This window comes from Oncorhynchus tshawytscha, linkage group LG03 (genome assembly GCF_018296145.1).
Source record: "Oncorhynchus tshawytscha isolate Ot180627B linkage group LG03, Otsh_v2.0, whole genome shotgun sequence".
Classification (NCBI taxonomy): domain Eukaryota; kingdom Metazoa; phylum Chordata; class Actinopteri; order Salmoniformes; family Salmonidae; genus Oncorhynchus; species Oncorhynchus tshawytscha.
In genome coordinates, this window is record NC_056431.1 from 80,374,658 (window position 1) to 80,397,422 (window position 22,765).

A 22,765-nucleotide genomic window follows, 5' to 3' on the forward strand; every position below is an offset into this window, starting at 1 on the left:
TGGGAGGTCATCAACTACACACATAATACAACACACACATACCATACAGTATATCCTCAGTCTGCTGGAAAATAGAAAATAGATGTGACTAACAGAAATGGAATAATGTGTCTCTGAATAAAGGGGGAGGGTTAAAATCAAAAGTAACAGTCAGTATCTGGTGTGGCCACCAGCTGCATTAAGTACTGCAGTGCATCTCCTCCTCATGGACTGCACCAGATTAGCCAGTTCTTGCTCTGTGATGTTACCCCACTCTTCCATCAAAGCACCTGCAAGTTCTGCACATTTCTGGGGGGAATGGCCCTAGCCCTCACCCTCCGATCCAACAGGTCCCAGATGTGCTCAGTGGGATTGAGGTCCGTGCTCTTCGCTGGCTATGGCAGAACACTGACATTAATGTCTTGCAGGAAATCACACACAGAACGAGCTGTATGGCGGGTGGCATTGTCATGCTGGAGGGTCATATCAGGGTGAGCCTGCAGGAAAGGTACCACATGAGGGAGGAGGATGTCTTCCCTGTAAGGCACAGTGTTGAGATTGCCTGCAATGACAACAAGCTCAGTCCGATGATTCTGTGACACACCGCCCCAGACCATGACGGACCCTCCACCTCCAAATCGATCCCGCTCCAGAGTACAGGCCTCGGTGTAACGCTCATTCCTTCGACGATAAACGCGAATCCGACCATCACCCCTGGTGAGACAAAACCGTGACTCGTCATTGAAGAGCACTTTTTGCCAGTCCTGTCTGGTCCAGCGACAGTGGGTTTGTATCCATAGGCGATGCTGTTGCCGGTGATGTCTGGTGAGGACCTGCCTTACAACAAGCCTTCAGTCCAGTCTCTCTCAGCCTATTGTGGACAGTCTGAGCTCTGATGGAGGGATAGTGCGTTCCTGGTGTAACTCGGCAGTTGTTGTTGCCATCCTGTACCTGTCCCACAGGTGTGATGTTCGGATGTCCCGATCCTGTGCAGGTGTTGTTACATGTGGTCTGCCACTGCGAGGACGATCAGCTGTCCGTCTTGTCTCCCAGCAACATTATGTACAAAATAACTTTACAAACAATGTGAAAAAAATAATAAAATTGCACGGTTGGTTGAGAGCCAATAAAATGGCAGCCATCCTCTCCAGCGCCATTACAGTCAAGGTTTTTAATTTTTAAATTTTAAATTTTACCTTTATTTAACCAGGCAAGTCAGTTAAGAACACATTCTTATTTTCAATGACAGCCTAGGAACAGTGGGTTAACTGCCTGTTCAGGGGCAGAATGACAGATTTGTACCTTGTCAGCTTGGGGGCTTGAACTCGCAACCTTCCAGTTACTAGTCCAACGCTCTAACCACTAGGCTACCCTGCCGCCCCATAGGTATATGATTGCCTGAGGGACATCCCATACCATTATTCCCTGAAGTATTTCCATTGAATATAACATGTAAACTTGATGTTTTTATTTATTTGCCGTTCTTTCGTTTTACTATTTAATTCAGCGTATCGCCTGAAGATTGTATACAACAGCAGGAGTGTCCTGTACCCATGTTTATATGTACTACTATTAGTACTACTGAAAATGAAGTGGATTTCATTATCCTCATTGTATTGTACTTTATTTCCTGAAATACTGTACCACTATACTGCTTTGGAAGTATCTACAAATTGTATTTCATGCCAATAAAGCAATTCAAATTTGAATTTGAGAGAAGGAGAGAGAGAGAGAAAGAGAGAGAGAGACCTTCTCAAGTGCTCAGCTCCTTGAGGGTAATTTACCTCTCCAGCATAGTGCTTGATGCCAAACTGGTGATCCGTAACTCTGGGCTTCATGTAGTAGTGGTTAGTCTAGAGAGAGACAGAGACACAGCAGGTTATAATATATATATAGAGAGAGAGAATTCTATGGGAGATGGGTGGGGGGGCTTCATGTAGTAGTGGTTAGTCCGGAGAGAGACAGAGACACAGCAGGTTATAATATATATAGAGAGAGAGGATTCCATGGGAGACGGGTGGGGGGCTTCATGTAGTACTAGTTAGTCTGGAGAGAGAGACAGTCAGAGACACCAACATTACACTGGACACTCGGTAAGGAACTACATGTTCAGAACTCATCAGCTGATTTGAGCTGACGGAGCTGACTTAGGCTAATGCAATGAGTAATGTTGTGACCATTGTATCTGAAAGAGTGCCGAAGCCACACACAGAAACTGTAACAAAATAAAAAGATCCAATCTGTAGTAGGAGGCATGGAGGTCAGTTCAGTTGTGGTTTTCTGTTGTGCATTTCTTCAGTTTCCACTGGACTGTCTGGACTGAAAGGACAGAGAGCTGAGAGGGAAGAGAGGACTGAGAGGAAAGAGAGGGCTGAGAGGGAAGAGAGGACAGAGAAGGCTGTGAGGGAAGAGAGGACTGAGAAGGCTGAGAGGGAAGAGAGGACTGAGAAGGCTGAGAGGGAAGAGAGGACTGAGAGGGAAGAGAGGACTGAGAGGGAAGAGAGGACTGAGAGGGAAGTGAGGGAAGAGAGAGAAGAGAGGACTGAGAAGGCTGAGAGGGAAGAGAGGGCTGAGAGGGAAGAGAGGGAAGAGAGAAGTGAGGGCTGAGAGGGAAGAGAGAGAAGAGAGGACTGAGAAGGCTGAGAGGGAAGAGCGGACTGAGAAGGCTGAGAGGGAAGAGAGGACTGAGAGGGAAGAGAGGACTGAGAAGGCTGTGAGGGAAGTGAGGGAAGAGAGAGAAGAGAGGGCTGAGAGGGAAGAGAGGGAGAGGACTGAGAGGGCTGAGAGGGAGGGGGAAGAGAGAGAAGAGAGACTGAGAAGGCTGAGAGGGAAGTGAGGGAAGAGAGAGAAGAGAGGACTGAGAAGGCTGAGAGGGAAGAGAGGGCTGAGAGGGAAGAGAGGGAAGAGAGGACTGAGAGAGAAGTGAGGGCTGAGAGGGAAGAGAGGGAAAAGAGAGAAGAGAGGACTGAGAAGGCTGAGAGGGAAGAGAGGGCTGAGAGGGAAGAGAGGGAAGAGAGGGAAGAGAGGACTGAGAGAGAAGTGAGGGAAGAGAGAGAAGAGAGGGAAGAGAGGACTGAGAGAACTGAGAGGACTGAAATGGCTGAGAGATCTGAGAGGACTGAGAGGGAAGAGAGGGCTGAGAGGTCTGAGAGGACTGAGGGGGAAGAGAGGACAGAGAGGACTGAGAGGGCTGAGAGGGAAGAGAGGTCTGAGATGTCTGAGAGGGAAGAGAGGGCTGAGAGGGCTGAGAGGACTGATAGGGAAGAGAGGACAGAGAGGACAGAGAGGACTGAGAGGGCAGAGAGGACTAAGAGGACAGAGAGGACTGAGAGGGCTGAGATGACAGATGACTTAGAGGACTGAGAGGACTGAGGGTTCTGAGATGACAGAGAGGACTGAGAGGGCTGAGAGGACTGAGAGGACTGAGAGGACAGAGAGGGCTGAGAGGACAGAGAGGACTGAGAGGACAGAGAGGACTGAGAGGACAGAAAGGACAGAGAGGACTGAGGGGGCTGAGATGACAGAGAGGACTGAGAGGACAGAAAGGACAGAGAGGACTGAGGGGGGTGAGATGACAGAGAGGACTGAGGGGGCTGAGATGACAGAGAGGACTGAGGGGGCTGAGATGACAGAGAGGACTGAGGGGGCTGAGAAGACAGAGAGGACTGAGAGGACAGAGAGGACTGAGAGGACAGAGGGGACAGAGAGGACAGAGAGGACTGAGAGGACTGAGAAGACAGAGAGGACAGAGAGGACTGAGAGGACAGAGAGACTGAGAGGACTGAGAGGACAGAGGGGACTGAGAGGACAGAGTTACTGCACTGATCTGCTCTACACCGAAGACATTATTCAGCCTGGGTCTGAGGAGAGTTTACAGTTTTTTACAATCACCTTGGCACTAATTTTAGAACATTGATGTCATTTTTCAAAACTCTAGACACAAAATGCACATTTTTGAAAACTCTAACACTTTTTCCAATTGCTTAGATACAATACACATAAAGCTAAGATCATTTGTTCGTTGAACTAAACAGAACTGCCGCTGACTGAATGTGTTAATCGCACCATTCTCTGTAAACAACTAAAGCTCTCTGCTCTATATATTGAGTTGCAGGCAGCCACATGATTCGCTGTTGGAAAGAACAGGCTATTGGCATTAACACGCAGGTGTACCTAATAAAGTAGTTGGTGAGTGTATGTATGCAGGTCCTTGTAATTGCTTTTCCAATACTGCCAACTTGTTACTGATGATTGATTTCACCTTGGGGTACGACTATGTAGTGAAATGAGTGGTATCCACCTACAACAACATAGCGATAACATAGAGCCGGCAGGTGATCCAGGTCACAATAGAGGTCAAGCAGTGGGAGGAGGAAGACGAGGAAGATGTGGTGACCAAAGGAATGGCAGGGGACGAGCACCCCTTCTGAGAGGTGGTCGTGGTCCTCGTTGGAGAGGTGTGGTAGAGGACAAGACCACGGACCAAGACAATGGAAGCAACAGCTAAGAGTGTCCAATGAAACCCAAGCAAGAGCTGTAGACCATGTCGTAAATCATGGCAAGACAATGACTGAGGCAGCTACAATGATTCAACCAAACCCCAGAAGATCAACCGTTGCTTTAATCATCAGAACTTTCCACAATGAGAGCCGGTAAGTCTTCAGCGTGCGCTAAACATCAGGCTACTCTCAACTGTCAAATGACTGTATACTGAATGGCAATGTGTACCACAGAGTAGGTGATGTGACTAAATGTGTTCTTCGTGTCATTTTCCCTGCAGAATTGAGACTAGGCCAAATAGGGGAGGCAGAGGCAAAATTCTGACTGACCAACAAGAGCGTGATGTGGTCAATTTGGTTCGGGCCAGAAATGATATTCGTTTTTCAGAAATTCGGCAGCACATCTTGGACAATGACGACAATGTTCAACAATGTGGAAGCCATGAGTTTGCTGACTATTGCCCTCACGCTGAAAAGACACCAGGGGTCTCTAAAACAGCTATAGTGTGGGCCTTCTGAAAGAAATGCAGACAGAGTGAAGCAACTGAGGGCTGAGTATGTTCAGTTTCAGGATGCCTGTTGTTAAAAATTCATTGTAATCATTAATTCTCTTTCCAAAAGGTATTTTTAGAGGGTGATGGAGCCGGATGCTGACGAAAACCATCACAAATTCCTCTTTTTGGATGAGGCAGGCTTCAACCTGGCCAAGACAAGGAGGAGTGGTCGGAATTTCATTGGCCAGAGAGCAACCATCCAAGTACCTGGGAAACGTGGGGGCAACGTGGGGCCGTGTGGTGGGACGCAGACCACGTATTGGATCATATAATGCAGCTCTCCTTGTAACCTTCCTTGATGAGATAAATCAGGTCTGTAGAGCTGATTGCTGACCTATGTCATTGTGTGGGATAATGTCAGGTTCCACCATGCTCAAATGGTGCAAGCATGGTTTCAGGCCCATCCACAATTTATCGCCCTGTACTTACCCCCATACTCTCCTTTCCTAAAACCCGATTGAGGAATTTTTCTGCACATGGAGGTGGAAGGTATATGATAGGCGCCCTCACAAACAAACCACCCTTCTTTCTCCAGGCCATGGGTGACGCATGCAATGACATCACGGCAGACCAGCGTCAGGTCTGGATTCGCCCGAAGATTCTTCCCAAGATGTTTGGCTAATGAAAACATCCATTGTGATGTGGATAAGAACCTGTGGCCAAATCCACTAGACAGAGTTGATGGAAATATAGAAGCACAGAAATCTATCTTTTGTTTAGCTTTTTACAGTAAGCCAGGTGAGGAACACTGCAGTGATGTTTTACAGTAAGCCAGGTGAGGAACACTGCAGTGATGTTTTACAGTAAGCCAGGTGAGGAACACTGCAGTGATGTTTTACAGTAAGCCAGGTAAGGAACACTGCAGTGATGTTTTACAGTAAGCCAGGTGAGGAACACTGCAGTGATGTTTTACAGTAAGCCAGGTGAGGAACACTTCAGTGATGTTTTACAGTAAGCCAGGTGAGGAACACTGCAGTGATGTTTTACAGTAAGCCAGGTGAGGAACACTGCAGTGATGTTTTACAGTAAGCCAGGTGAGGAACACTGCAGTGATGTTTTACAGTAAGCCAGGTGAGGAACACTGCAGTGATGTTTTACAGTAAGCCAGGTGAGGAACACTGCAGTGATGTTTTACAGTAAGCCAGGTAAGGAACACTGCTGTTGACCTTTTACTGTAGTTTTTTTTTTTGTAGCTAATTATTTTTGCTTTGATTCAAATAAACTTATGTTGTGATTTTACTGTATTTCATCAATACATTTCAGATTGTGTTAAATGATTCCACTGGGTCTGTAGTATTCTCTCTACTAGTCCTTTTACAGTAATGTATTTACGTGTAGTAGCATAATGAAACATGTATCACATATTTTGTACTACAATATTTAATGATTGTGTGAACAACGACACAGTGAAACTATCGGTATATTGTGTGTGGGTGATCTAAATGAATGTTCCTATGGTATTTCATGTTAAATGAGTTATTTGAACCAATGATTCTGCAAGTGCAACGTTCCTTTAAAGATATGAATGCACAATGCAATGTTTTGATCAGAGTTTTGAAAAATGAAAATAGTGCCAAAGTAATTGTAAAAAACTGTAGCTGTCCGTGGGCTGGGCTGACTAGAGAGGAAAGCATTTCCTTTAGAGCAGAGTGTGTGTGTGTGTACGTGTGTGTACTCACAGCGTGTCTACTGTGTAGTTTCTCTAGCAGGGTGTAGTCGGTGCCTTTAGGGAAGCGACTCTCCTCGTTGATCAGAGCCAACATGCCCAGTTTCTGACGGACAAAAGGAAGGTTAGTTTCTGAGACCAGACTACTGTTCGTCAGCTTGGCACAGCTCACACATAGAGACAGAGGTGGGTGCTATGTGGCCTTGGTCAGGATAGTCAGGTAGGTGTCTTAGGAGAGGCTTGTCCTAGAGTAAGTCTTAGCGTTAGTCTGGAGGTCCCCTAGGAGAGGCTTGTCCTAGAGTAAGTCTTAGCGTTAGTCTGGAGGTCCCCTAGGAGAGGCTTGTCCTAGAGTAAGTCTTGGCGTTAGTCTGGAGGTCCCCTAGGAGAGGCTTGTCCTAGAGTAGGTCTTGGTGTTAGTCTGGGGGTCTCCTAGGAGAGGCTTGTCCTAGAGTAAGTCTTGACGTTAGTCTGGGGGTCCCCTAGGAGAGGCTTGTCCAAGAGTAAGACTTGGCGTTAGTCTGGAGGTCCCCTAGGAGAGGCTTGTCCTAGAGTAAGTCTTGGCGTTAGTCTGGGGGTCCCCGAGGAGAGGCTTGTCCTAGAGTAAGTCTTAGCGTTAGTCTGGAGGTCCCCTAGGAGAGGCTTGTCCTAGAGTAAGTCTTGGCATTAGTCTGGGGGTCCCCTAGGAGAGGCTTGTCCAAGAGTAAGTCTTGGCGTTAGTCTGGAGGTCCCCTAGGAGAGGCTTGTCCTAGAGTAAGTCTTGGCGTTAGTCTGGAGGTCCCCTAGGAGAGGCTTGTCCTAGACTAAGTCTTGGCGTTTGTCTGCTACCTACCTTCTCGATGAGGTCCAGACACTCTGCATTCTCCTTCCAGTCTATAGCTTCCCACTGGATCCCCTCTCTGAGGAAACAACACAACTCATACATGAACAGTGAGTTAGGGAGACAGTGGTTGTATTGTCCACAGGTTCATGTGATGAAATGAGCTGTGACCAGGCTGCTGTCGTCCCATTTAAAACATTTGGCAGCGTGCCTGCATATCTAGAACAACATGGTCACACCCAAAGAACCCCCAGATAGGAAACAAAATGGTGCTCTGCTGTGTCCCAAATGGCACTCAATTTCCTATAGAGTGAGAGCAGTATGGGCCCTTTGTTAAAAGTAGTGCACTACATAAGGAATAAAATGTAATTTAGGACACAACCATGCCGGGTAACCAACCTGTTGTACTCCAGCTGTTCCAGGGAGAAGATGTGTTTGTTGAAGTATTCCTGGAGCTTCTCGTTGGCGTAGTTGATGTTGAACTGTTCAAACCTGTTCACCTAGAGGATGGAAATATAAACCATAACATCACTAACAGAACCCTACTATCCTAGCCTGGTCCCAGATCTATAACAGAACCCTACTATCCTAGCCTGGTCCCAGATCTATAACAGAACCATACTATCCTAGCCTGGTCCCAGATCTACAACAGAACCCTACTATCCTAGCCTGGTCCCAGATCTATAACAGAACCATACTATCCTAGCCTGGTCCCAGATCTAAAACAGAAACATACTATCCTAGCCTGGTCCCAGATCTATAACAGAACCATACTATCCTAGCCTGGTCCCAGATCTATAACAGAACCCTACTATCCTAGCCTGGTCCCAGATCTATAACAGAACCATACTATCCTAGCCTGGTCCAGATCTATAACAGAACAATACTATCCTAGCCTGGTCCCAGATCTATAACAGAACCATACTATCCTAGCCTGGTCCCAGATCTACAACAGAACCATACTATCCTAGCCTGGTCCCAGATCTACAACAGAACCATACTATCCTAGCCTGGTCCCAGATCTATAACAGAACCATACTATCCTAGCCTGGTCCCAGATCTAAAACAGAAACATACTATCCTAGCCTGGTAACCAGATCTATAACAGAACCATACTATCCTAGCCTGGTCCCAGATCTATAACAGAACCCTACTATCCTAGCCTGGTCCCAGATCTATAACAGAACCATACTATCCTAGCCTGGTCCCAGATCTATAACAGAACCATACTATCCTAGCCTGGTCCAGATCTATAACAGAACAATACTATCCTAGCCTTGTCCCAGATCTATAACAGAACTATACTATCCTAGCCTGGTCCCAGATCTATAACAGAACCATACTATCCTAGCCTGGTCCCAGATCTATAACAGAACCATACTCTTCTAGCCTGGTCCCAGACCTGTAACAGAACCATACTATCCTAGCCTGGTCCCAGATCTACAACAGAACCATACTATCCTAGCCTGGTCCCAGATCTAAAACAGAACCATACTATCCTAGCCTGGTCCCAGATCTATAACAGAACCATACTCTTCTAGCCTGGTCCCAGACCTGTAACAGAACCATACTATCCTAGCCTGGTCCCAGATCTGTAACATCACTCAGGCTAATCCAACTCCCTTCAAATGCTGCAGGGTCTTTTACTTTAAAAACACAAAGCTACCTCAAAGTTCTCGAAGCCGAAAATGTCGAGGATGCCGATGGACTTGAAGTTGTCCTTCCCTCTGACCTTCTGGTTGATCCGTGTGATAATCCAGGAGAAAGACTGGGCGTACAACGCCATGGCAACCGAGTCCCGAGAGTCCACCGCCTATCAATCAAATAATAAGACAATGAAAGGGTTAATTCATATACAGGCCAAACCAGACGAGTCCAGCTACGTCCCAAACAGCGCCCTATTCCCCTTTAGAGTGCGTTACTTTTGACCAGAGCACTGAATATTAATCTGTCAACAGTAAGTCTCTAGGCCCAGTTAAACTACATCAACAGTGAGTCTCTAGGCCCTGTTAAACTACATCAACAGTGAGTCACAGTTAAACTACATCAACAGTGAGTCTCTAGGTCCAGTTAAACTACATCAACAGTGAGTCTCTAGGCCCAGTTAAACTACATCAACAGTGAGTCTCTAGGCCCAGTTAAACTACATCAACAGTGAGTCACAGTTAAACTACATCAACAGTGAGTCACAGTTAAACTACATCAACAGTGAGTCTCTAGGCCCAGTTAAACTACATCAACAGTGAGCCACAGTTAAACTACATCAACAGTGAGTCTCTAGGTCCTGTTAAACTACATCAACAGTGAGTCACAGTTAAACTACATCAACAGTGAGTCTCTAGGCCCTGTTAAACTACATCAACAGTGAGTCTCTAGGCCCAGTTAAACTACATCAACAGTGAGTCCCAGTTAAACTACATCAACAGTGAGTCTCTAGGCCCAGTTAAACTACATCAACAGTGAGTCCCAGTTAAACTACATCAACAGTGAGTCCCAGTTAAACTACATCAACAGTGAGTATCTAGGCCCAGTTAAACTACACCAACAGTGAATCCCAGTTAAACTACGTCAACAGTGAGTCCCAGTTAAACTACATCAACAGTGAGTCTCTAGGCCCAGTTAAACTACATCAACAGTGAGTCCCAGTTAAACTACATCAACAGTGAGTCCCAGTTAAACTACATCAACAGTGAGTCTCTAGGCCCAGTTAAACTACACCAACAGTGAATCCCAGTTAAACTACATCAACAGTGAGTCTCTAGGCCCAGTTAAACTACATCAACAGTGTGTCTCTAGGCCCAGTTAAACTACATCAACAGTGAGTCTCTAGGCCCAGTTAAACTACATCAACAGTGAATCCCAGTTAAACTACGTCAACAGTGAGTCCCAGTTAAACTACATCAACAGTGAGTCCCAGTTAAACTACATCAACATTGAGTCCCAGTTAAACTACATCAACAGTGAGTCCCAGTTAAACTACATCAACAGTGAGTCTCCAGGGCCAGTTAAACTACATCAACAGTGAATCCCAGTTAAACTACATCAACAGTGAGTCTCTAGGCCCAGTTAAACTACATCAACAGTGAGTCTCTAGGCCCAGTTAAACTACATCAACAGTGAGTCTCTAGGCCCAGTTAAACTACTAAATCAACAGTGAATCCCAGTTAAACTACATCAACAGTGAGTCTCTAGGCCCAGTTAAACTACATCAACAGTGAGTCTCTACGCCCAGTTAATATGTCAACATTGAATTTTGTATTTATTTATTTCATTTAACCTTTATTTAACTAGGCAAGTCAGTTAAGAACCACTTCCTATTTACAATGACGGACAACTGGGGCATAGTGGGTTAACTGCTGTGTTCAGGGGCAGAATGACAGATGTTTACCTTGTTAGCCCAACACTCTAACCACTAGGCTACCTGCCGTCCCTACACTCTAACCACTAGGCTACATGCCGTCCCTACTCTAACCACTAAAAGGGTGTTACGGTACAGAGTCAATGTGGAGGCTAAAGGTCCTACTCACATCGGCTGCGGAGAGCGTGATCAAACAGTCTTCCGGTACAGCTGGTGCTCTCATGCATGTTTCAGTGTTATTTGCCTCGAAGTGAGCATAGAAGTAGTTTATCTCGTCCGGTAGGCTTGTGTCACTGGACAGCTCTCGACTGTCACGTGATTGTAGCTGGTTGTAGCTTGTCCCATCAGATAGCATAGGGCTAATGTGTGCCAGGTTAACAGCTTGATGTACAAGTAACCTCCTGGACAGGATGCTAGTCTATTGCAAGGCCACAAAGTTCCAGGACTATATTTAATCTGTGGGAGTGGGAAACATGTTGAATAGAGAATAGAGCTGGACTGGTGGCTCCAGGAACTCCATCAGAGAGCAGAGGAATGGCTGTTTGTCCAGGTTATGACCAGGGATATGGGTTAGACGTCAGGATGGCTGTTTGTCCAGGTTATGACCAGGGATATGGGTTAAACGTTAGGATGGCTGTTTGTCCAGGTTATGACCAGGGATATGGGTTAGACGTTAGGCTGGCTGTTTATCCAGGTTATGACCAGGGATATGGGTTAGACGTTAGGATGGCTGTTTGTCCAGGTTATGACCAGGGATATGGGTTAGACGTTAGGATGGCTGTTTGTCCAGGTTATGACCAGGGATATGGGTTAGACGTTAGGATGGCTGTTTGTCCAGGTTATAACCAGGGATATGGGTTAGATGTCAGGATGGCTGTTTGTCCAGGTTATAACCAGGGAGATGGGTTTGACGTTAGGATGGCTGCTTGTCCAGGTTATGATCAGGGATATGGGTTAGATGTTAGGATCACTGTTTGTCCAGGTTATGACCAGGGAATTGGGTTAGACGTCAGAATGGCTGTTTGTCCAGGTTATGACCAGGGTTAGACGTTAGGATGGCTGTTTGTCCAGGTTATGACCAGGGATATGGGTTAGACGTTAGGATGGCTGTTTGTCCAGGTTATAACCAGGGATATGGGTTAGATGTCAGGATGGCTGTTTGTCCAGGTTATAACCAGGGAGATGGGTTTGACGTTAGGATGGCTGCTTGTCCAGGTTATGATCAGGGATATGGGTTAGACGTTAGGATGGCTGTTTGTCCAGGTTATGACCAGGGATATGGGTTAGACGTTAGGATGGCTGTTTGTTCAGGTTATGACCAGGGTTAGACGTTAGGATGGCTGTTTGTCCAGGTTATGACCAGGGATATGGGTTAGACGTCAGGATGGCTGTTTGTCCAGGTTATAACCAGGGATATGGGTTAGACGTCAGGATGGCTGTTTGTCCAGGTTATGACCAGGGATATGGGTTAGACGTTAGGATGGCTGTTTGTCCAGGTTATGACCAGGGATATGGGTTAGATGTTAGGATGGCTGTTTGTCCAGGTTATGACCAGGGATATAGGTTAGACGTTAGATGGCTGTTTGTCCAGGTTATGACCAGGGATATGGGTTAGACGTCAGGATGGCTGTTTGTCCAGGTTATGACCAGGGATATGGGTTAGACGTTAGGATGGATGTTTGTCCAGGTTATAACCAGGGATATGGGTTAAACGTTAGGATGGCTGTTTGTCCAGGTTATGACCAGGGATATGGGTTAGACGTTATGATGGCTGTTTGTCCAGGTTATGACCAGGGAATTGGGTTAGACGTCAGAATGGCTGTTTGTCCAGGTTATGACCAGGGTTAGACGTTAGGATGGCTGTTTGTCCAGGTTATGACCAGGGATATGGGTTAGACGTTAGGATGGCTGTTTGTCCAGGTTATAACCAGGGATATGGGTTAGATGTCAGGATGGCTGTTTGTCCAGGTTATAACCAGGGAGATGGGTTTGACGTTAGGATGGCTGCTTGTCTAGGTTATGATCAGGGATATGGGTTAGATGTTAGGATCGCTGTTTGTCCAGGTTATGACCAGGGAATTGGGTTAGACGTCAGAATGGCTGTTTGTCCAGGTTATGACCAGGGTTAGACGTTAGGATGGCTGTTTGTCCAGGTTATGACCAGGGATATGGGTTAGACGTTAGGATGGCTGTTTGTCCAGGTTATAACCAGGGATATGGGTTAGATGTCAGGATGGCTGTTTGTCCAGGTTATAACCAGGGAGATGGGTTTGACGTTAGGATGGCTGCTTGTCCAGGTTATGATCAGGGATATGGGTTAGACGTTAGGATGGCTGTTTGTCCAGGTTATGACCAGGGATATGGGTTAGACGTTAGGATGGCTGTTTGTTCAGGTTATGACCAGGGTTAGACGTTAGGATGGCTGTTTGTCCAGGTTATGACCAGGGATATGGGTTAGACGTCAGGATGGCTGTTTGTCCAGGTTATAACCAGGGATATGGGTTAGACGTCAGGATGGCTGTTTGTCCAGGTTATAACCAGGGATATGGGTTAGACGTTAGGATGGCTGTTTGTCCAGGTTATGACCAGGGATATGGGTTAGATGTTAGGATGGCTGTTTGTCCAGGTTATGACCAGGGATATAGGTTAGACGTTAGGATGGCTGTTTGTCCAGGTTATGACCAGGGATATGGGTTAGACGTCAGGATGGCTGTTTGTCCAGGTTATGACCAGGGATATGGGTTAGACGTTAGGATGGCTGTTTGTCCAGGTTATAACCAGGGATATGGGTTAAACGTTAGGATGGCTGTTTGTCCAGGTTATGACCAGGGATATGGGTTAGACGTTAGGATGGCTGTTTGTCCAGGTTATGACCAGGGATATGGGTTAGATGTTAGGATGGCTGTTTTTTGTTGATTTTGTTGTGTCGTCTCACTTTTGTTTGTTTATTTCACTTACTTTGGCAATGTAAACCCATTTCCCATGCCAATAAAGCCCCTTTGAATTGAATTGAGGGAGAGAGAGAGAGAAATACTGGTCTAGTCTGGACTGAGCTATTTGTTTTAATCATGAAAAGCTTTCTTGTGTTCCTCGTGTGGTCGTCACGATTACCCCGGCTCTGTCTGCATCGGTCTCCCAGTCTGTGTCATTAGAAAGGTCAGGCTCTGTCTGCATATCCAATCTGTTTTATGACATTCCATGGGCATGACACTCGAGTTCCAAGAAGAATAGTTTAACATAATTCAAACCTCAAAGATTTCTATTGGCCTTTCGATGGTGGAAAAGACCACAAATGCAGCAATATATTTAAATATATGTCAAATCTAATCTCTGAACACATCACATTTCTCACATATTAATTCAAATGAGACAGTAGTCTGGACAATTGAAGCCAAAGATGAGAATAATTCTGCTTATGTCCCATGTCCTTTCCAGTTGTGTGTTAGACTGTCCCTAGTGCAGAAGATGTGTTACTGTACCTAGTAGAGAAGATGTGTTACTGTCCCTAGTAGAGAAGATGTGTTACTGTCTCTAGTAGAGAAGATGTGTTACTGTCTCTAGTGGAGAAGATGTGTTACTGTCCCGAGTAGAGAAGATGTGTTACTGTCCCTAGTGGAGAAGATGTGTTACTGTCCCTAGTCGAGAAGATGTGTTACTGTCTCTAGTGGAGAAGATGTGTTACTGTCTCTAGTGGAGAAGATGTGTTACTGTCTCTTGTGAAGAAGATGTGTTACTGTCTCTAGTGGAGAAGATGTGTTACTGTCCCTAGTGGAGAAGATGTGTTACTGTCCCTAGTGGAGAAGATGTGTTACTGTCCCTAGTGGAGAAGATGTGTTACTGTCTCTAGTAGAGAAGATGTGTTACTGTCCCTAGTGGAGAAGATGTGTTACTGTCCCTAGTAGAGAATATGTATTACTGTCCCTTGTAGAGAAGATGTGTTACTGTCTCTAGTAGAGAAGATGTGTTACTGTCCCTAGTGGAGAAGATGTGTTACTGTCCCTAGTAGAGGAGATGTGTTACTGTCTCTAGTAGAGAAGATGTATTACTGTCCCTAGTAGAGAAGATGTGTTACTGTCCCTAGTAGAGAAGATGTGTTACTGTCCCTAGTAGAGAAGATGTGTTACTGTCTCTAGTAGAGAAGATGTGTTACTGTCTCTAGTGGAGAAGATGTGTTACTGTCTCTAGTGGAGAAGATGTGTTACTGTCCCGAGTAGAGAAGATGTGTTACTGTCCCTAGTGGAGAAGATGTGTTACTGTCCCTAGTGGAGAAGATGTGTTACTGTCTCTAGTGGAGAAGATGTGTTACTGTCTCTAGTGGAGAAGATGTGTTACTGTCTCTTGTGAAGAAGATGTGTTACTGTCTCTAGTGGAGAAGATGTGTTACTGTCCCTAGTGGAGAAGATGTGTTACTGTCCCTAGTGGAGAAGATGTGTTACTGTCCCTAGTGGAGAAGATGTGTTACTGTCTCTAGTAGAGAAGATGTGTTACTGTCCCTGGTAGAGAAGATGTGTTACTGTCTCTAGTAGAGAAGATGTATTACTGTCCCTAGTAGAGAAGATGTGTTACTGTCCCTAGTAGAGAAGATGTGTTACTGTCCCTAGTGGAGAAGATGTGTTTACTGTCCCTAGTGGAGAAAATGTGTTACTGTTTCTAGTGGAGAAGATGTGTTACTGTCTCTAGTGGAGAAGACGTGTTATCGTCTCTAGTGGAGAAGATGAGTAGAAGATGTGTTATTGTCCCTAGTGTAGAATATGTGTTACTGTCCCTAGTGGAGACGATGTGTTACTGTCTCTAGTGGAGAAGACGTGTTATTGTCTCTAGTGGAGAAGATGTGTTACTGTCCCTAGTGGAGAAGATGTGTTACTGTCCCTAGTGGAGAAGATGTGTTACTGTCTCTAGTGGAGAAGACGTGTTATCGTCTCTAGTGGAGAAGATGTGTAGAAGATGTGTTATTGTCCCTAGTGTAGAATATGTGTTACTGTCCCTAGTGGAGAAGATGTGTTACTGTCTCTAGTGGAGAAGACGTGTTATTGTCTCTAGTGGAGAAGATGTGTTACTGTCCCTAGTGGAGAAGAGGTGTTACTGTCCCTAGTGGAGAAGATGTGTTACTGTCCCTAGTGGAGAAGATGTGTTACTGTCCCTAGTGGAGAAGATGTGTTACTGTCCCTAGTAGAGAAGATGTGTTACTGTCCCTAGTGGAGAAGATGTGTTACTGTCCCTAGTGGAGAAGATGTGTTACTGTCCCTAGTAGAGAAGATGTGTTACTGTCCCTAGTGGAGAAGATGTGTTACTGTCCCTAGTGGAGAAGATGTGTTACTGTCCCTAGTAGAGAATATGTATTACTGTCCCTAGTAGAGAAGATGTGTTACTGTCCCTAGTAGAGAATATGTATTACTGTCCCTAGTAGAGAAGATGTGTTACTGTCCATAGTGGAGAAAATGTGTTACTGTCCCTAGTAGAGAAGATGTGTTACTGTCCCTAGTAGAGAATATGTATTACTGTCCCTAGTAGAGAAGATGTGTTACTGTCCATAGTGGAGAAAATGTGTTACTGTTTCTAGTGGAGAAGATGTGTTACTGTCTCTAGTGGAGAAGACGTGTTATTGTCTCTAGTGGAGAAGATGTGTAGAAGATGTGTTATTGTCCCTAGTGTAGAATATGTGTTACTGTCCCTAGTGGAGAAGATGTGTAGAAGATGTGTTACTGTCTCTAATGGAGAAGATGTGTTACTGTCTCTAGTGGAGAAGATGTGTTACTGTCTCTAGTGGAGAAGATGTGTAGAAGATGTGTTACTGTCTCTAATGGAGAAGATGTGTAGAAGATGTGTTACTGTCTCTAGTGGAGAAGATGTGTAGAAGATGTGTTACTGTCTCTAGTGGAGAAGATGTGTAGAAGATGTGTTACTGTCTCTAGTGGAGAAGATGTGTAGAAGATGTGTTACTGTCTCTAGTGGAGAAGATGTGTAGAAGATGTGTTACTGTCTCTAATGGAGAAGATGTGTAGAAGATGTGTTACTGTCTCTAGTGGAGAAGATGTGTAGAAGATGTGTCACTGTCTCTAGTGGAGAAGATGTGTAGAAGATGTGTTACTGTCTCTAGTGGAGAAGATGTGTAGAAGATGTGTTACTGTCTCTAGTGGAGAAGATGTGTTACTGTCTCTAGTGGAGAAGATGTGTTACTGTCTCTAGTGGAGAAGATGTGTAGAAGATGTGTTACTGTCTCTAATGGAGAAGATGTGTAGAAGATGTGTTACTGTCTCTAGTGGAGAAGATGTGTTACTGTCTCTAGTGGAGAAGATGTGTTACTGTCTCTAGTGGAGAAGATGTGTAGAAGATGTGTTACTGTCTCTAATGGAGAAGATGTGTTACTGTCCCTAGTGCAGAAGATGTGTTACTGTCCCTAGTGGAGAAGATGTGTTACTGTCTCTAGTGGAGAAGATGTGTAGAAGATGTGTTACAGTCTCTAATGGAGAAGATGTGTTACTGTCTCTTGTGGAGAAGATGTGTTACTGTCTCTTGTGGAGAAGATGTGTAGAAGATGTGTTACTGTCACTAGTGGAGAAGATGTGTTACTGTCTCTAGTAGAGAAGATGAGTTACTGTCCCTAGTGCAGAAGATGTGTTACTGTCCCTATTGGAGAAGATGTGTTACTGTCTCTAGTGGAGAAGATGTGTTACTGTCTCTTGTGGAGAAGATGTGTAGAAGATGTGTTACTGTCCCTAGTGGAGAAGATGTGTTACTGTCTCTAGTAGAGAAGATGAGTTACTGTCCCTAGTGGAGAAGATGTGTTACTGTCCCTATTGGAGAAGATGTATTACTGTCCATAGTGGAGAAGATGTGTTACTGTCCCTAGTGGAGAAGATGTGTTACTGTCCCTAGTGGAGAAGATGTGCTACTGTCTCTAGTAGAGAAGATGTGTTACTGTCTCTAGTAGAGAAGATGAGTTACTGTCCCTAGTGGAGAAGATGTGTTACTGTCCCTATTGGAGAAGATGTGTTACTGTCCATAGTGGAGAAGATGTGTTACTGTCCCTAGTGGAGAAGATGTGTTACTGTCCCTAGTGGAGAAGATGTGCTACTGTCTCTAGTAGAGAAGATGTGTTACTGTCTCTAGTAGAGAAGATGAGTTACTGTCCCTAGTGGAGAAGATGTGTTACTGTCCCTATTGGAGAAGATGTGTTACTGTCCATAGTGGAGAAGATGTGTTACTGTCCCTAGTGGAGAAGATGTGTTACTGTCCCTAGTGGAGAAGATGTGCTACTGTCTCTAGTAGAGAAGATGTGTTACTGTCCCTAGTAGAGAAGATGTATTATTGTCTCTAGTGAAGAAGATGTGTTACTGTCCCTAGTAGAGAAGATGTGTTACTGTCTCAGTCTGAACCTCTATTGTGTTACTGACGGAGATCATTATCACTGGGTTTTATTGTATAAGGAATTGGGCACACAAAGAACAAGAAATGATGCAAAGTCACGCAAGGGATTTAGAGAGAGGGAGGCAGACATGGGGGAGAGAGAGAGACAGACAGAGAGAGAGAGAGAGACAGAGACAGAGAGAGGCAGGCATTGGGGACAGAGAGAGAGGCAGGCATGGGGGACAGAGAGAGAGGCAGGCATGGGGGACAGAGAGAGAGGCAGGCATGGGGGATAGAGAGAGGCAGGCATGGGGGATAGAGAGAGAGAGGCAGGCATGGGGGACAAAGAGAGAGAGGCAGGCATGGGGGACAGAGAGAGAGGCAGTGTAACAAGGCCAATACAGTATAGTCGTGGCCAAAAGTTTTGAGAATGACACTAATATTAATATTCACAAAGTCTGCTGCCTCAGTTTGTATGATGACAATTTGCATTTACTCCAGAATGTTATGAAGAGTGATCAGATGAATTGCAATTACTTGCAAAGTCTCTCTTTGCCATGCAAATGAACTGGATCCCTGTTACGATCGTCGTAAGAAGCAGGACCAAAATGCAGCGTGCAATGTGTTCATGATGATGTTTTAATTAAAGAAAGCATTGAACACTGAATACAAAACAATAAACTAATAACGACCGTGAAGCTATAATAAGAACTGTGATGACACAAGCAACTGACATAGACATAGACAATCACCCACAAAGTACCCACAGAATATGGCTGCCTAAATATGGTTCCCAATCAGAGACAACGATAGACAGCTGCCTCTAATTGAGAACCAATCTAGGCAACCATAGACATACAATTTACCTAGAAAGGAAACAGCCCCATAAACTTACAAAACCCCTAGACAAGACAAAACACATACATCACCCATGTCACACCCTGACCTAACCAAAATAACAAGGAAAACAAAGAATACTAAGGTCAGGGTGTGACAATCCCCAAAAAACATTTCCACTGAATTTCAGCCCTGCCACAAAAGGACCAGCTAACATCATGTCAGTGTTTCTCTCGTTAACACAAGTGAGTGTTGATGAGGACAAGGCTGGAGATCACTCTGTCATGCTGATTGAGTTCGAATAACAGACTGGAAGCTTCAAAAGGAGGGTGGTGCTTGGAATCATTGTTCTTCCTCTGTCAACCATGGTTACCTTCAAGGAAACACGTGCAGTCATTATTGATTTGCGCAAAAGGGGCTTCACAGGCAAGGATATTGCTGCCAGTAAGATTGCACCAAAATCAACCATTTATAGGATCATCAAAAACTTAAAGGAGAGCGGTTCAATTGTTGTGAAGAAGGCTTCAGGGCGCCCAAGAAAGTCCAGCAAGCGCCAGGACCGTCTCCTAAAGTTGATTCAGCTGCGGGATCAGGGCACCACCAGTACAGAGCTTGCTCAGGAATGGCAGCAGGCAGGTGTGAGTGCATCTGCACGCACAGTGAGGCGAAGACCTTTGGAGGATGGCCTGGTGTCAAGAAGGGCAGCAAAGAAGCCACTTCTCTCCAGGAAAAACATCAGGGACAGACTGATATTCTGCAAAAGGTACAGGGATGGACTGCTGAGGACGGGGGTAAAGTCATTATCTCTGATGAATCCCCTTTCCGATTGTTTGGGGCATCTGGAAAAAAGCTTGTCCGGAGAAGACAAGGTGAGCACTATCATCAGTCCTGTGTCATGCCAACAGTAAAGCATCCTGAGACCATTCATGTGTGAGGTTGCTTCTCAGCAAAGGGAGTGGGCTCACTCACAATTTTGCCGAAGAATACAGCAATGAATAAAGAATGGTACCAACACATCCTCTGAGAGCAACTTCTCCCAACCATCCAGAAACAGTTCCCATTGAGAAATTGTGGTCAATCCTCAAGAGGCGGTTGGACAAACAAAAACCCACAAATTCTGACAAACTCCAAGCACTGATTATGCAAGAATGGGCTGCCATCAGTCAGGATGTGGCCCAGAAGTTAATTGACAGCATGCCAGGGTGAATTGCAGAGGTCTTGAAAAAGAAGGGTCAACACTGCAAATATTGACTCTTTGCATCAACTTCATGTAATTGTCAATAAAAGCCCTTGACACTTATGAAATGCTTGTAATTATACTTCAGAATTCCATAGTAACATCTGACAAAAATATCTAAAGACACTGAAGCAGCAAACTTTGTGGAAATTAATATTTGTGTCATTCTCAAAATGTTTGGCCACGACTGTACAGCTGGGCTTGGGGTATTATTTCGTCAGGAGTGGGTGTGACAGGTTAGGGCCAGTAGGGACAGGGCCAGTCAGGGAGAGGCAGAGAGGCGGGGCTCTTACCTGTTCAACAGTAAGGGGTGAACAGATCTCCTCTCCTCTCAGGATCATGGACCTCTGGGTCAGAACCTCAGACAGCTGGAATGAGTCCAGGCCCAGCAGATCACTGACATTACTGACCACTGGAGAGAGAGACAGACAGACATGTAACTAACCACTGGAGAGACAGACAGATATGTTACTGACCACTGGAGAGAGAGACACACAGACAGACATGTAACTAACCACTGGAGAGACAGACAGATATGTTACTAACCACTACAGACAGACAGATATGTTACTGACCACTGGAGAGACAGACAGATATGTTACTAACCACTGGAGAGACAGACAGATGTGTTACTGACCACTGGAGAGAGAGACAGACAGATGTGTTACTGACCACTGGAGAGAGAGACAGATATGTTACTGACCACTGGAGAGAGAGACAGATGTGTTAATAACCACTGGAGAGAGAGACAGACATACATGTTACTGAACACTGGAGAGAGAGACAGACAGATATGTTACTAACCACTGGAGAGAGAGACAGACAGATATGTTACTGACCACTAGAGAGAGATACAAACAGATGTGTTACTGACCACTAGAGAGAGACAGACAGATATGTTACTGACCACTGGAGAGAGACAGACAGATATGTTACTGACCACTGGAGAGAGAGACAGACAGATATGTTACTAACCACTGGAGAGACAGACAGATGTGTTACTGACCACTGGAGAGAGAGACAGACAGATATGTTACTAACCACTGGAGAGAGACAGACAGATATGTTACTAACCACTGGAGAGAGAGACAGACAGATATGTTACTGACCACTAGAGAGAGAGACAGACAGATGTGTTACTGACCACTAGAGAGAGACAGACAGATATGTTACTGACCACTGGAGAGAGAGACAGACAGATATGTTACTAACCACTGGAGAGACAGACAGATATGTTACTGACCACTGGAGAGACAGACAGATATGTTACTAACCACTGGAGAGAGAGATAGACAGATATGTTACTAACCACTGGAGAGAGACAGATATGTTACTAACCACTAGAGAGAGACATACAGATGTGTTACTGACCACTGGAGAGAGAGACAGAAGATATGTGTTACTAACCACTGGAGAGAGAGACAGACAGATATGTTACTAACCACTAGAGAGAGAGACAGACAGATATGTTACTAACCACTAGAGAGAGAGACAGACAGATGTGTTACTAACCACTGGAGAGAGAGACAGACAGATGTGTTACTAACCACTGGAGAGAGAGACAGACAGATATGTTCCTAACCACTAGAGAGAGACAGATATGTTACTAACCACTAGAGAGAGAAAGACAGATATGTTACTGACCACTGGAGAGAGAGACAGACAGATATGTTACTGACCACTGGAGAGAGAGACAGACAGATATGTTACTGACCACTGGAGAGAGAGACAGACAGATATGTTACTAACCACTGGAGAGAGAGACAGACAGATATGTTACTGACCACTAGAGAGAGAGACAGACAGATGTGTTACTAACCACTGGAGAGAGAGACAGTCAGATATGTTACTAACCACTACAGACAGACAGATATGTTACTGACCACTGGAGAGACAGACAGATATGTTACTAACCACTGGAGAGACAGACAGATGTGTTACTGACCACTGGAGAGACAGACAGATGTGTTACTGACCACTGGAGAGAGAGACAGATATGTTACTGACCACTGGAGAGAGAGACAGATGTGTTACTAACCACTGGAGAGAGAGACAGACATACATGTTACTGAACACTGGAGAGAGAGACAGACAGATATGTTACTAACCACTGGAGAGAGAGACAGACAGATATGTTACTGACCACTAGAGAGAGATACAGACAGATGTGTTACTGACCACTAGAGAGAGACAGACAGATATGTTAGTGACCACTGGAGAGAGACAGACAGATATGTTACTGACCACTGGAGAGAGAGACAGACAGATATGTTACTAACCACTGGAGAGACAGACAGATGTGTTACTGACCACTGGAGAGAGACAGACAGATATGTTACTAACCACTGAGAGAGAGACAGACAGATATGTTACTAACCACTGGAGAGAGAGACAGACAGATATGTTACTGACCACTGGAGAGAGAGACAGACAGATATGTTACTGACCACTGGAGAGAGAGACAGACAGAT

General features: G+C 45.1%; 1 protein-coding gene across 1 annotated transcript in view; it reads right to left on the reverse strand.

The window, feature by feature from the left end:
• LOC112238528 (unconventional myosin-X-like) overlaps positions 1–22,765 on the reverse strand; it is a 227,522-nt gene that overhangs the window by 95,378 nt on the left and 109,379 nt on the right. The window contains exons 10-15 of the mRNA XM_042320069.1: positions 20,588–20,706; positions 9,182–9,328; positions 7,915–8,015; positions 7,528–7,594; positions 6,712–6,804; positions 1,764–1,832 (exon numbers count right to left, since the gene is read on the reverse strand). Of these exons, the coding sequence (XP_042176003.1) occupies positions 1,764–1,832; positions 6,712–6,804; positions 7,528–7,594; positions 7,915–8,015; positions 9,182–9,328; positions 20,588–20,706 (596 nt within the window). The remainder of the gene's footprint in view (positions 1–1,763; positions 1,833–6,711; positions 6,805–7,527; positions 7,595–7,914; positions 8,016–9,181; positions 9,329–20,587; positions 20,707–22,765) is intronic.